The 16,223-nt window shown below is 39.3% G+C and overlaps 1 protein-coding gene across 5 annotated transcripts in view; it reads left to right on the top strand.

Annotated features, from left to right (window-relative positions):
- The first annotated feature begins 1,920 nt into the window (after positions 1-1,920).
- The window catches only part of LOC122081162, a 30,569-nt gene continuing 16,266 nt past the window's right edge, over positions 1,921-16,223 (top strand). For 4 of the 5 annotated variants that reach the window (XM_042648159.1, XM_042648157.1, XM_042648160.1 and 1 more), the window contains exons 1-3: positions 2,053-2,209; positions 2,334-2,480; positions 9,956-10,047. In XM_042648159.1, the coding sequence (XP_042504093.1) occupies positions 2,340-2,480; positions 9,956-10,047 (233 nt within the window). In that variant the 5' untranslated portion in view covers positions 2,053-2,209; positions 2,334-2,339. The other variant, XM_042648158.1, reaches the window with a different exon arrangement.

The following is a 16,223-nucleotide window of genomic DNA, read 5'->3' as shown; positions in this document are numbered from 1 at the left end:
AAGAAAAGGAAAATAAAACGATATAAGCAAGACAGAAAAAAAAAAAAATGGTGGGGTCGGATACATGGATCCTTACCCTCCAATCGGTTCTATTTGAAGTCATATATGGGACAAGATCTAAATTATGCACATCTTTCTCCACTACTTCTCCTATGGTCATTTTAGACCCACCCCTAACTCCTTGGCTCCTTTAATATAAATCATATCACTCCTCATGATCCCATATGCCTCCAATGAAAATGGTGATACCACCTCAAAGACTTTCTTGGAGCTTATCATGGAACAGGTCAACCCCTAAAACAATTCTAATATGCTCATTACCTACTTTATCCTACTTACTTTTGCCTCATATCCATATTGATTTCTTCATATCTACTACACAGAGTTTATCTATGACACTTCTTAATTCCCCCACATTTTGCCCAATATATCATAATTGGTCATACAATAGTTCTATTGAGTTTTCTTTTAAGTTTTAATTGAATACGTCGGTCACACAGCATTCATGATGCACCTTTCCACTTCATCCATCCCATTTTTGTCTTTGTGAAACATCATTTTCTATGTCACCTTATTAATTTATAGTTGATCCCATACATCTAAAATAGTCACTTTGTAGTACCTCTCAATCCTCAACTTTCACAATATTGTTATCCATTATAGTGTGACTAAAGTTACACATTATATACTCCGCCTTTAATCTATTTATCTTAAACTACTTGTTTCCAAAGTTGATCTCTATTACTCCAATTTATCGTTAATCCATGTTTTGTTTCATCCACCAAAACAATATCAGCAAATAGCATATACCATGGGACCTTGTCCTAAATGTTCATAGTTAAATCATACATGATAGCCGCAAAGATAAGGACTTAAAATTGATCATTGACGTAAAACCCAACTATAATTTGGAATTCATTGCCTTAGCCTCTCATGGTTCTCATACAAGTCGCCACGCCTAGTGTTAGGCATTTAGGCATCCATAAATGACACTCAGTATTGGTGAGTCAAGTGGGCCTAATTTTACTTAAAACTTTGGGGTGAGTTTAAGTCTAACGGTAAGATATGAATGTTACGACCTGGTGGTCAAACTGCCAAAACAATCTCTTGACAATTCTTGAGGTAAGGCTACATAGTTCTCGCCGCCCCCCTCGGGACCTTGCACATGCTGAAGCCTCGTGCATGGGGTACACCCTTTTTTTAAAGTTATAAATTATAATGCAAAAAATCAGAGAGAAATGCATATATTTTTTCTTTTCTTAGCATCCAAACACAGCCTCATACAATAATTCGTTCTTGATTTATGTAGAGTTTCATTATTTTAACGTTGTTATTTCATATAAAAACTGAGAGAGAGTTTCCTAAAAGGCAGTGTGACTCCTACATTGGTATGGGAGTCAATGAAAGCGCATGTGGAAGCATCAACAAGAAGATGATATTTATGTCTTTTCAAGAGGGATGGGGTGGTTGTTTTGCCACCACTGTATCTTGGTGTAGGGGCCACACTTCTTTCACTCTATTTTAACAAAAAAATGGCAAATGTTTTATGTGGGGCAGTGTGGCTCCTGCATCGAGACACATGGGGTGAAATGATCAAACCACTCAACATGAAGGGAAAACGACTCTTTTGTGGATGCTTATTCGTGCGCTCCCATTGGCCCACGGATAGGAGCCGGAATTCAACTCATCTCCAATTCTTACTCTTCCAGTTCTCTCTGTGCGCCTGACACCTATACATTTTCAAAATCCAACAGTTGTGGATGTTTGAGGCATTTGAAGGGTTAAAATATGTTTGAATTCTACAAGACTTCCACAATGTTGGATTTTGAAAATACACGTGTTGCCCACAAAGAAAGAATTGGCAAGAATTGATAATGAGCCAAATCCCATGAACCACACTTCCAGCCAAAAAAAGAAGTTTTATAATGGGTATCCAATCCAATCCTTAGACCGACCCGGTTGGACCTTGGAAGAGTTGTCCGTAACTTTGGAGTACGACCGTATGTCCTGCGAAGATCAATCGACAGCTTAAGGAAGTTACGGTAGTAGTAGTTTCTCTTCAAAGTTCAAACCCCTCGAAAAACCGGGAAATTTTGTATTCTCTGATTGTCTCTTCGTTTCCCACTCGAGCTTCAAAGAAATGCTACCATGCTTTCTTCTCGTTCTTTACACTAAAATCTTCGCTGCTAGAAATCTCCTTTAGTTTACGGTTTATTTCCTCATTTGTTCTTGTTATTCAGATTCAGACAGTTCATTTCATCATTTGTTATTGTTATTCAGATTCAGACAATCTTCTGGGATTGCAGATTCAGGGTTTTGTTCATCCTCTGCAGGAAAGAATGGTGTACGGTGATCAGCAACAGCAGCAGCAGCAGCAGCGGCCGCCGCAGGGAAGCGACAATTTTCATCGGGATCTCCTCCAGTCCCACATTACCAAGCTTCTTCAACGAACCTCACTTCTGGTTATCATCACTTCTCGGGTAAGCATTATTTCTCCTCGTAAAGGTTATTTGATTTGGTAATGTCGACAAAAATAGTAATCTATAATGTCGGAAATTGCGTTCTTCTTTGGTGTGGTTCTTGAGTTTTATCAAGAAATCATGTCAAGTCCCGTGCTGTGGATGGTAGCAGGGTTTTAGGTATCTTTCTTGGATCGGCCATATCACTATTGGCTGACGACACTAACACTCTGACACTGATACCGTTACCTGGCCAATACCGGATCCGGTGAACGGTACAGTGTTGGTATAATTGAGGGAAAAGCCATTGACGATGTCTGATATGTATTGATACCGATGCTGGTACTGATACTGATATGTAAACCATGGTTGGTAGTCAAATTTAATCAGGAAATTGAGACATGAGAGTTGAGCTAAGAAGTGAAAAGGAATATCTGATGATAATTCTACTTAACTGGAAAATATGGCATAGTATGTGTTTGGTGAGGTTATTTTAAACGCTAGAGTTAAGGCAATTGTGGAGTTTTTTAGCTGAACCAAAGTAGTTAGTATAAGGTTTAGATGACTTGAGGTCATAATTGTGCTGCAAGTTGAGGTGGTGGAGAGGAAGCTGAGAATGAGTTCAGTTGGAATGTTCTGTCGAGGCATGAGTTCTTATGATTTCAATAGAATATATGGCTCTAAACAGAGTGGAGGGTTAAAAGTGGATTAGTGCATCAACATCAATTACTTAGAGATACTTGAGGCTTGCTAGCTGACTGATTAGTGATTATGCAGCACATATATGACGATAATGTTCATATTCTAACAAAGAGGTGTAATAAACTAATAATGAAAATTCAGCATAACTATTTGAAAGAAATGTACTGATGTAGATCAAGAGAGGTTCCAACACATGTATTCAGGCCAGAATAAGCCCAAATCCTAGTCTAATGGGTTATATGATGGAAATTTTTATGTTTTTCTATTGTAATGGGCCTATTTTGAAAGCCTATCCATGAGAAATATAGCCTATACATACTTAGACTAGTTAGTTATATAGTCCTTTAAGTTTGCGAAGTCTTGGGGATGCCAATAGATTAGTTTCATTTTAGTTGGGAAAGACCTTGAAAATATAAAGTTCATTAAATATCTTAAAAAAAGTCCCAATATAAGTGCTTGGAAAAATTTAAGCCATCAAGTCTAGGAGGAAGTTCCAATGAGGGTCTAGGACCATTCCAACCACTCTATAAAAAGGCTGCTTGTAAGAATTTGGGAGCAAGTTAAGAATCTGAATGAAATTTAGTTTATACAATATCATAATTCTTCTGCGAGAAACAGAGTTGCTGTGAGATTCTGTTCTTGGTGAGAGGTTGGGGTGGTTGGTGCAATACTAGCCTAGGCTTAAGGTGAGACTCTTCAAATCATATCCTATATTTTCTTATTTTTCCTCTTCCTTTATTATTAATATTGCTCAATTCTGGTTGTGTTCTCACCTCCCTAAGACCATGTCTATTGAGGTTATGATTTTATTGCAAGGATTGAACCAAGATCTGTTAATTTGGTATAAGAATTATGGTTAAACCCTATTCAAGGAACTCTAACCCAACAAATGCTCTCAATTAGATCACGGACATGATCAAGCAGTTATCAGACCTCATATCTGCTATCGAGTACGATTTTGGAGCCAGATATGGGCAATTTGCTAAGTTCTGCCCCCAACACCCAAAGGATGCTATCGTGGCAGCCACTGACACCAATCTGAAGATAAAGTTCTATGATGCACTTCCTTCCAAGGAGAGTGTTGAGGAACAACCTACTAATGATGAGGACGGTATAGTGACCTATGGCACTCATGTCTTATGTTTGATTCCATCAATAGAGATTATTTATTATGACAATGAGGAGGAATCTAAGGCATCTGATACTACAATGGAAGCTGAAGCAAAGGATGAAGAAGTTGATGATACCATTATGAGAGACCACTTGGGTACATCTTTTACTTTCAATGATGATTGTGATGTTGTACACATCGAGTTCATCATTCCACTTGAATACTTTAAAGAGGGAACTTTGTGATGCAGATTTTTCAGCAAACTAAGTTTGTTTTATTAGGAATAAGTTTAGGGTTGGGTTGTATGTGTTGGGCCTTCAATCCATTTGGTCTGGGTGTAATGGACCACTTTTATGGGTCTAAACTGGGGGTATTAAGGTTGCATATGGGATTAACTAGTTTGTTTCTTTTTTAGTTGGTTTCAATTTAAGTTGTTAGTCTTTGATATTTCTTAGGAGCTAAGTTAGTATTTGAGTCAAGTCATTAGTTTAATTTTTTAGTTTGTTTTGATTTTTATTTTTGGAGACTTATGTAATAGGCAATCAATTGTGGGGTTTCCTATTTTGGAACCTTCCAATTACTAGACTGTATTCCCTCCCCCATTATCACTATTAATACAAAGCAAGGAGGCTCCCATTGCTAGATGATTTGAAGAAAACAATGGTTGTAGCTGCTGCTGCCTTCTCCATGGAGATTTGTCTTGTGTTTGATCAAGGCTGATGGAACTGGTGTTTGATCCAGTTGACTCTCTGCGTTGGAAAGCTCGAGAGGTCGTCTTCCTTTGCTTATATTCTTCTTCTCTCAGTTACTCAAGGACCTATTGATCTGCTCAAGTTCCTACAGGTATTAAATTCAGTTTCCTTTCAGTTCTGCACAGAAATTTCAGAAGTTACTAATTTAGTTTTTGGCTACCTGAAACAGTTTCAGCCGACAGAATTGGATGAAACTAGGGTCGATCTCTCCTCTCATCTGGACCTCCACTTGACCAAAAGATCTGGTCATTTGGACCAGCCATTAGAGAATATTTGAAATCTTCCTTTTCTTGTCTTTTAGTGGCTTGTGCTGTCCGGAACTGAGATCGATAGATCTGTTTCAATTCCTATTGTTCTCTTGGACTTTGGTTCATGGTATTAAGTTGATTTGGACCTATTTGAAGTCTTTTTAGCCCCTGTTATCAGTACTACTGATCTGATCAGATCAGAGAAACCCTAGTATTGGGATCGATAGCTTTGAATGTTCCAGATCTGATTTCTCTTTTAGTATGATCTATTTGTGCTATGACGAAGAAGAAGATTGGTAAGATTGGCAACGGCAAACTAATTTTCAAAGCTGCAAGATACTCTCAAACAACCACAATTCCATCCTTCATGTCTTTAGCTATGGCTCTAGCAATCTCATAAAGTACTTCAGTGCATGTAGCCACATTTAAGCAATTCCGAGCCAAATGTTGTCTAAGGATGTGGCCCCACCACCCACAATTTTTTTTTTTTTTTTTGACATTAGTTGCACTTTGTTTTCCTTTTATCACCACCTCATGTTTCCATGCAATCTCTCCACTATCACGACTTATCACGTTGACGCCTCCTACCTCTGCTCCCTCTTCTCCGACCCTCCTTGTCCTCTCCTCTGTCAGCCATTATATATCACCCTAATACTAACTAATGCATAAAATAAGTCATTATTAACTTAGGCACATCAAATGAAGCCATTAAAGGTATATATTAGCTATTTATATCTTTTTCTTACTTAAAAAGAGGTTTTAATGATTATTTTTCAATAATATAATGACCTAATACAACAAAATCAAATATAGTATAACATAACAAGCATCTTATAAGGAATGACCATATTCGCTCCTCACAATCCAATCTCTGTTGTCTCCTGGAAACCCATGTTCTGGAGGCTAATGCCTCCCGGATTGCCTCCTCGATTGCCCCCTCTTCGTCCTTTACATCTAACTACCTCCACAGCTCTAATGGTAGAATATCGATTCTATGGGACCCCTCTTTCCTGACCATTTCTATTCGATCCTTCTCTGCCCAAGCCATCCACATCACTATCTCCCACCCTTCTGGTCCCTTTATTTGCTTTCTCTCAATCATTTATGATCATAACTAGGCCTCTCTTAGGCTTCCCCTTTGGTCTGACCTGCTCTCTTTTGCCCCCTTCACAAGTTCCAGACCTTGGGGAGTTGTGGGAGATTTCAATGTAATCTCCTTTAGCCATGAGAAGCATGGGGGCAATCCCATTTACTCCCAGGCTCTTGATTCTTTCAATAATTGCATTGATGATCTCAATCTCACTGATCTCAGATGGTTGGGAGTCAAGCTTACTTGGCACAATAGAAGATCCGACAATCTTTGTATTGCTTGCAAGCTTGATAGATACCTTGTTAATGAAGCTTGGCTTGACTCTTACCCTTCTTCCCATGCTTGCTTTGGCATTCGTGAGATTTCGAACTATAGCCCCATCCCAATCCATGTCCTCCCCTTCCGCTCTTTTGCTCCTAAGCCTTTTAAGTTCTTTGACATGTGGATTTCCCATCCAGAGTTCAACCCTTTTGTCCATAGTGCATTAGTGCCCGGAACATTCCTACTCGTTGCTCCCTCTCCCCTCTCCTTGCCTTTGCCAAAAAGCTCAAGAATGTTGAAGCATCCTTGAAACTTTGGAATTCTTCCACTTTCGGGAACATCTCCCGAGTTTCCTCTTGTCGAGACAAACTCCACTCCATCCAATACAAACTCCAGCTTGATCTCCTTAACCCTGTTCTGGCTGAGGAAGAAAAAGCTACTGCTTTGGATCTCTCATTGTTGATGGATCAAGAAGAAAGCTTCCTTCGCTAGAAAGCCCGCACCAAATGGCTTGATTTGGGAGATTCCAATTCTTCCTATTTTCACCATTCTCTCAGAGCCTGGAACAATGCAAACACATTTCTTAAGCTTATCTTCTCCTTTGGTACTGAGCTCTACTCTTCTGACCTCATCAAGTTGGAAGCTGTATCTTACTTCCAGGGGCTTTTTTGCCCTCCTCTTCCACCCCCTATCTCCCAATCTCCTCAATAAGTTTGTTCCTAATGAGTTCCTCCCATTCCTCCAATCCTTTCCCAGTGAGGAGGAAATTCTCTCGGCCATCTTGTCCCATAAAGCCAATAAAGCCCCGGGTCCCGATGGCTTCAGTATAGGTTTCTTCTTCGCCAAACATCATTTGCAATGATCTTATTCTTACGGTCTATGGTTTCTTCTATAACCCTAGGTCCCTAACCAAATTGGAAGGGTCAACCACACTTTCTTTTGTTTCATCCCTAAAAACGAAGGTGTTGTTTCTATGAATGACTTTAGACCCATTTCTCTTTCTAATCTTCTTTACAAGTTCATTACTAAAATCCTTGTCAATTGGATTCAGAAAGTCATTGACTCCCTTGTTAGTCCTAACCAATCTGCCTTTATTGCGGTCAGGAGCATTTCGAATAACATTATTCTCTGTCATGAGATTGTTCATGGTTTTGATCGTAAGTCCCACACTCCGGCTGCCCTCCTTAAGATTGACATCCATAAAGCGTTTGACACGGTTAATTGGGACTTCATATCTAATGTTCTGCTCCAAATGCCCTTTTTGGCCTCTTTTGTCCACTAGATCCACTCTTGTATCTCCTCCCCTCGCTTCTCTGTCTTAGTGAATGATAGCTCGGGCGGTTACTTCCCTTCGGGTCGTGGTATCAGCCATGGATGTCCCCTATCTCCTCTTCTCTTATCCCTATCCTTGGAAGTCCTTTCCCTCTCCATATAGCCTGCCACTGATCTCCATCTCATTTCCCCCATCCCTAAATGCAAATCTCTTCTCTCTTATTTGGCTTTTGCGGATGACATCATGATCTTTTCCAAGACTGATCCCCTCTCCATCACCAATATCATGACCACTCTCCGCTCTTTTGAATCTCTTTCGGGTCTCAGCATTAACCTCCTCAAATCCAATATCATCCTCTCTAGTGTCTCCCCTGATGTCCAAGACATCCTTACTGGAATCTCGGGATTTCCGCTGGGATCCTTGCCTGTTAGATACTTAGGTCTCCATCTCATTTCCTCCAGGCTTTCTTCCCACCATTGCACCCCCTTGCTTGATCTTCTCTGAAAAAAGCTCAAACTCTGGAAAGGTAAACTCCTATCTTTTGCTGGCCGCCTCATCCTATTCAGGTTGGTCCTCTAGTCTATGTACCTCTATTGGTTTGACATCTTTGTCTTCTCTACCTTTGTGAAGTCCATTGAAAGACTCTTTAGCTCATTCCTTTGGAAGGGCTCTGAATCTTCCAATTTCCTTTGGCCTCTTAGGTGGAAGAAGGTTTGCCTTTCCAAATCCGAAGAAGGTCTCGGAATTAGAAGAATCAAAGATGCTAATTCTGTGGGAGTCCTCAAGCTCATCTGGAAAATCGTATCTAAGCATATAAGTATAAAAAATTATTTATTCTTAAAAAAAAAAAAGCATCTTATATGCTTTAAAACACTTAAAAGTTACTTTAATACAACAACAACAAAGCCTTTTCCCAACTAAATGGGCTTGGTATTTTTCAAATCAAAGCAGAATATTTTTCCCTATTTTCCCCCTTTTTTTGAATTATTAACTTATTTATCATAATTTTTGAAAATTAAAATAATTATTTACTGGCTAAAAGAACTACATGACAATGGAGCGGTAGATCGGCCAATGGTGATTAACATGTATACAAAGTTCCATAAAAAAGCTATATTAACCATATTTTTTTCAGTTATTTGTTGATGAAAAATGTATTTTTTAAACCAGAAAAATAAAAAATTGTTTATAAACAACAGCAGAAAAAAAAATTCGACACCGTGAGGTTGTAGATCAGCCTCTGGTTTTAACTTAAAAAAAATCCATCCCTAATAAACATGTATTTATGTTATTATTTGCCAAAAATTGGTTTGCGGAAAGTAATTTACTTTTTCAACCTTGGAAGTATGTAGATCTTCAACAATGGGAGCCCTTAGAGAGATCTTCAACAACTTGAGAGGTGATGATGTGGCCAAATGTCGGAGTATCCAACTGATTTCATGTTTTGTAGGTGTAAAGAGGGGAGATGAGGTTGAAATTTCGACCCATCTCACGAGACTATGCCTTTTGTAAACCAAGTTTGTACCATTTTGGTGTCTCACCGAAATATGGTACCAAATTTCAGCATACCGAAATTTTGACCTAAATATGTTAATTATTGTATTTTCTAGGATATTTAGTTTCGTTTAAAAAACGAAGCTGAAATTACTCAGATGCCGGCAAGATTTTGAACAATGTTTGGTGATATCTCCCCGAAATGTCGGATATTTTGGTATTTTTTTTTTTAATGAAACGAAATGGCATACGAAACACATGGAAAAATACATTGTTTCGGTGAAATTTCGGTATTTCAGTGGTTTCAAAACTACCAAAACAGCGAAACGAAACGAGTTCTTGAACCTTGGCCCTTAAGCATTGTAGGCTTGTACAAGGCATGCTTTACTTAATTAGTATTTTTTCGGTGTGAAGCCAAATAAGCTTACTTTCTGCTTTGTTATATTTTCCGAAATTTTATTGGGGTAATTTTTCCTTGTATCCCATTAAAATGGATCAGAATTGTGAATTTGTGATATCTTTGTAGTTATTACTAATATTTGTTTAATTATTTACACTGTTGCAGCTCATGGGGACAGTTTTGCTGCCAAAAGAATTAGAAAGCTTGTTCAGAGAAGAGCTGTTAATTATACGAGCACTGTTGTACGATATATGCAGGTAGATAGTTGTAACATAGAGACTATATTTTAATCTTTTCTCTTTCACAACGTATGTTTCAGTTATATTATGCTTCATTCAGATCATTTTCTGAACAGCTTAGCTTGAAAGCTATGAAGGGACCATGTGCTGAGTTTCCCATTTCCCATCAAGAAGGGTTCTAACACCTTTCTTATAGGTCTAGCACTTTTCATTGACAAAATTCTATAGCTGTTGATATGGTTTGAATTTAAAATTTCTTCTTCATGCCTTACAGAAAAATTGGACCCCCACTGAACTTTGCTGGCTACCAACGTAGTCAAGGTCTATAGTATGGTTCATGCTTAAGCATCACCTTGGCATATTTGTATAAATTCATTTAAGAGAAAGAGTTTTGTATAGGGGCATTGCTTCCATGAGAAGTTGCTCTTACAGTGTGGAAGCACATCCTAGATTCGTGTTGATGAGAGTAATCCATAATTTTATTACTCTGAGTTCTAACTAGGAGATTTTAAATTATTAACAGGAATTTGGTCATTAAAGAACCAAATTTGGTTTATGAAATTCTATTTATTTATTTATTCCTATTAAATATTCTTTTCTCTTTACTTAGTTAAAAATTACTAGTTATTACTAATTATGTTTCTTCCTTTTACTGTATCTTCTAATTGTACCCTTGACTGCAGACAGGACAACACTAACAAGAAAGGCAATATCAGGTTGAGTCATAATTAAATAATTCCATTTTCTAACCAACCTCCGATACTTCTCAGGATCATCTAAAGTATTACTACATTCAATAATTAGTTTTACATTGGGATCCATGAGAGTATCTAGAGGCTTGGACCCTAACATCCCAGTTTCTATTAGCGAATCCATAACATACTTCCTTTGAGAGTGAAATTGTTATACCCGTGAATTATATTTTAAAGGTACAAATGAGGCACCGGAGGATACCAATACCAATGAATACTGGGTAGTAGCGGTATTTTGCCGGAAGGGAAGAATGACCCCACTTGCACCTGCTACTCACGCCTCAATAACTGGAAGGGGTTCCGGACACAGAAGAAAAGGTTAGTTAAACCCTCACACCTCATGGGGAAAATCCCTGAACCTTAATATTGAAATGTACCAAGAGGTGGGGCCCACACACCGGAAACACCTTGGGAAGGCCCCACTCAACTTAACGATCCATTTTCATACAAAGGGGACCAATTCAGCCTTGGGCGGTGAACACCCTTTGGTGAGTATACAGGCCAAAACTGGGTTATTTGGCCGTGGGGCCATGTTCCTCGCACCTGTGTAATGTAGGAGTAGATTACAAGTAACTAGCTCCGCAGTTTATAACCCCATACAATACAAATAGGAGTAAGAAATAAAGAAATAATACCATCAAATAAATCTCCAAGGATACAATACCCATATAAGAGCAAAACCAGCCCAAAACCTAACCCGATAGGAGAGAGAAAGACTTGTTATAGAGCTGGAGAGAGAGAGGTGCGGCCAGGGCTGTAGGAGTCAGATTGAGTTGCACTCTTGGGCGTAGATAGTCCCTAGGGAGGGTACAAAAACCCCCTAAGTTGAGAGGATTCTGACAGCTGGTTGTGAAGTTATAAGCTTTCTTGATTTTCTGACCTAGAAGAGAAAACTGAGAAGAACCTTCAAGAACAGCTGTTGAATGCTTCCAACAGTGACTAGGTAATGATCGTGGGACCCTTATGAGGCCTGGAATACCCTGATTGAAGACCTGGCTGAACAGAGTACAGAAGAGAGAAAGAGAGGAGATCGATCTCTCTCCTATTCCCACTAGGATTGCTGAGCGGTTCTGATTTCTGGAGACTTTTATCAAAATCTGAACTATACCTCTTGAATGTTACAACAAACAAAATAAAAAAGAAGAATAAAACAGATGGGGGGTTGAGAAGGGTGAAAGAGAATAAAGGAAGTGGCTATCTCGGCTTGGGCTTCTCACCCACAGGTATCTCAGCTGCTCTAAGCATTTAGTTGCAAATTTTCTTTCATAAATGCAAACTTTCTTTCATTCAAATCTGTCCAATAATGGTACATATGCCTCTCTATTTATAGAGGGGAAGTTTACAATCATACTAATACCAGGAGCTAGTTTCCCAATAGGACTAGACACTCTTATTACAACTAGGAATTCAAAATAGGACTAGGACTTAACTTTATGACTCCAACATGGAGTAGGATTAACTAACTAATAGTCCATATAGGACTTTACAACCAACTAATGGCCTAATGGGCCTTTATTGAATTAAATAGCAACTAATTAAACTAATGAATAAAATCCCGTTTTCCTACCTTCTACCCATATTTTAGGCCTATTAAAGTGGCCCATTTCAAAGAAAACCCATGGGATCAAAGGCGTAACACATACATAACACAACCTAAGGCTTATTTGCAATAAAATAAGCCCAAGTGACTTATCTACATCACCGTGCACCTCAAACCACCTCTATTGGTTGGTACAACCTACTAGGGGATGGATTAATGCATCGGGACACCTTGAGGTGGGCCCGTTGGTGCCAAATGATAGATTAACCCAATAATAAGTAAAAACCCATTATTCCCCCAAACAACCCTTAGACAACTTAAATGGCTATAAATAAAGACTCTTGCCATTCATTTCATTCCTAACAAATTAAAAGCAAGAGAAGGGAGAAAGGAGAAGAAGAAGATGAAGGAGAAGAGCAAGGGAGGAGGAAGAAGAGGGGAGCAAGGGGAGCACCTACCCATTGAAGGTAAGTCGTCTCTCTCTCTCTCTCTCTCTCTCCCCCATTTCCACTCTTTATTAAGCTAGGTAATGGAAACCGCCCAACCAAATCTACCTACCTACTTACCTAATGTACAAATCAATTAGGGGAATTGGTGTGGGGTACCTAGTTAATAAGATTGGCCACTAACATTGAGTGTATGGACCTCCCCCATAAGGCCCATCTCATACCCCCAATTTGGGCAACACAAAACCTAGAAATGGAGAAATTACCCAAATTTCTTAAAACCCACCTTTCCACTTGTCAAGACTACCAATTGGGAGGGGGATTTGGTGTAGGAGACTTACCCTAGCAAGGTTGATGGCTCAATTTAAGTCTGAATTTTCCTTTATGAAATTCCCACCTAAAATCCCTAACTTGGGTAACCAAACCATAGAATTAATGGAATTTGCCCAAATCCTCTACATCTCACCACTTAAACCCAAAATTAAGTTGGGGAAAATGAAATTAAACACATGAATGGTGACTTGGAGTGGTCAAATAAGCCATTGGTGGTCACCACATAAACCTTCAACCGAAATTCCCTAATTTAGCTTTACCTAAACTTGAGCTTTGAGGAATTTGGGTTCATTGTGCAACCCTATCTTAACTAACCCACTAAGCACCTAAATCTAAGCTATTTGAAATGGGTGAACATCCCCATTTATAAGTTAGCCTTATAATCATAAAACCCCCAACTTGAGAACAATTCAAAGAAAAAGGAAAATAGGAATGAAGCTAGAATGTGTGCCCTAGGGTCCCACTTCCCTATGGATGACTAATTTGCTCAAAAACCTTATGTATCCTAGGAGTAGAACCAAGAAGTGACAGGACAACATGGCACAAGGTCATCAGCTATCCACCGACACTTGAGATTCGAGGTGAGGGGATTTTGTGTGACTTTTATGGAATGTTTATGTTATGATGCATATGTGGATGAGCATGTCATTTGCATATTATAAATCTGTTCTTTAAGTGAATGTGTGCGCTGCATAATGATGTGAGTTGTGAATGTGTGTGTGTGTGTGACTGGGATACAGGTAGCCGAAGGTTGGGTCTCGACATTGCATACCCAAGGTGAGTGTGTGGGAGTGTGTTGTGGAGATTGGGGTGTAGGTTGGCCGAAGGTTGGTTCCGGCACTACATGCCCATGGGTAGCCGAAGGTTAGGTTCTGGCACTGTATGCCCATGGGGTGTGTGAGTTTGTTTGTGATGTGACTCATACCATGATAAAATGCATTGGGCTAGGACAACCACCCTGGTGCTACAACCCTTTCCAATAGGGTTTACGTTTTGGCTAATCCTACCATCTGATGGTCTGAGGTTGGGGACGATTTTCGGTGATTGAGGTGGTGGGGATGCCAGTGCGTCGTGACAAACCCTCACACGACGTTGGATTCGGTGGTGACTGGTGGGTATGCCCTACATAGGATGTTGGATTCGATATAGTGGTATTATGAGGGATTATTAATAATGGCTTATCGGATACTGAAGTAGCTATGTAGGGACCGATATGCTCCTGACTCATACTAGCTTGTATCTTTGGGGACCGATAACGTACATTCGTGACTGGGGATACCACCTATGTTGCACTAGCATTGATACCCATTATGGACTTAGAATCTGTTGACTAGGTTTGTTTGCTAATAATACGGATCATGTCATTGCATTCATTTAATTGCATCCATATTGGTTTGGTTGGGCATTTATACTTGTTGCATTTCATAAATTGTTGTGAATGTGTGTGTCTGTACCCCTCACTGGGCTTTGTGGAAGCCCCGTTGTTGCCCTTCTTTTTTTAGATGTTGATTCAGGTAACCATCCGGAGTCTGTGGTTGAGGAGCCGACTCTTTACGGAGGTGATCTCTGGGATAAGGAGCTAGCTACGCATAAGGACGGTTGTGTATGTGACAATTGTGCATTCGGAGCACGTTGAGGATGAGAGTATCATCTTCCATTTTGATTCTTTTTGTACTTATCAGATGTAGCCCTAGGGGCATAATTGTAATTCTGATTCCACTGTGAAAACCTTATTTTGGTAAATATGTTAAATATCATTAGACATCACCAGTTGTGTATATTTTGATTTATTATTATCTATGTGATCATAGAATCATTTCATAGCTTTATGAACTTAAAGTGCTGCATCATGGATCCTGGATGGATTGTGGACACGTGTGTGTATCCATGTCACCAGCCTTCAGGTGAGTGGAGGTGGGGTGTGACAGAAATTCTTTTTCTTGACTGAGCAATTTAAATACCCAAAAAATATTTCAATCTTCCCAGATCCTTAATTTGAAATTTTTGTTGCGTAGCTGCACATATCTCCTTTGTGTTGTGGGGCACACGACAGGTGCACACTCCATCCTTCAGCCCTTCTCCTATCGGCTTGGTAGGCAAGCTACATTGATCCGTCTTCGGCTTCAATTCGTTATGCTCAGCAGCTCCAACAAGCTTGTCGGTCTCTTATCGCCTAAAACTTTGCCAAGAAAGCGTTGCTTTATGTTTGATCGTATTTGCCCTGAGAGTATATCTTTGGATACCCTCAACATCATCTCCAGTACAAACAATATTATCAACATCAACAATTGGAATATCCCCCACACCAGATTGCTGATAGAAAGCTGAGTGATCACTGTTACATCATGACAGCCCAAACTCAAGTACCACATTAGTAAACCAACTAAACCATGTCTGAGGAGATTGTTTCAGTAAAGATTTGAGAACCAGAATTAAACAAAAAGAAATAAGAGAGAGGCAAAGAGATTTGTGTAACTTGGGAGTCACAACCCTGTGGTTGGTTCTTCCCCTTTCATTCAATAAATAGACTACATATTATATAGTCATAACCCAAATAGGAAAGTAGAATGCATAATCAAAATAGGAAACTAACAAAGATATATCAAATATAATCACACGGTATAGAGGTATATGGTCACTTATAGCCCTCCAACCGATACATGCTATCATATGTTCTAACACTCCCCCTTAAGCTGGAGTTCACACATAGCAATAGAAAACTCCAGCTTGGATCAACAAAAACTCCAATGAGCACAGAAAGAATCCAATCAACCATCATAAAGCCATCAGCAACTCCAAAAGCAACAAAAGTCCTTCCCAAAGAAGGCACTTCAATATCAACGAAAGCCCTTTCAGAGAAGGCATTCCAGCAACAAAAGAACTTCCCAAAGAAGGTGCTCCAACAGAAACTGTATCTCCCTGTTGAATAGTGCATTATTATAACTAGGACTATGACTTAGTTTACTTAGACTCATGTATGAACTAGGACTTCTACTTATGTAAGTATTGGGACTTCTACTCATGTAAGAACTAGGACTTCTATTTTGCTATAAATAAAGAAGGGACTGTACCCACTAAGGTACAAGTCTATTTTCCCCAATTCTACATGGTATCAGAGCAAGT

This window comes from Macadamia integrifolia, chromosome 6, assembly GCF_013358625.1.
Source record: "Macadamia integrifolia cultivar HAES 741 chromosome 6, SCU_Mint_v3, whole genome shotgun sequence".
NCBI classification, from domain to species: Eukaryota; Viridiplantae; Streptophyta; class Magnoliopsida; order Proteales; family Proteaceae; genus Macadamia; species Macadamia integrifolia.
This window is presented reverse-complemented; position numbering and strand designations above follow the sequence as displayed.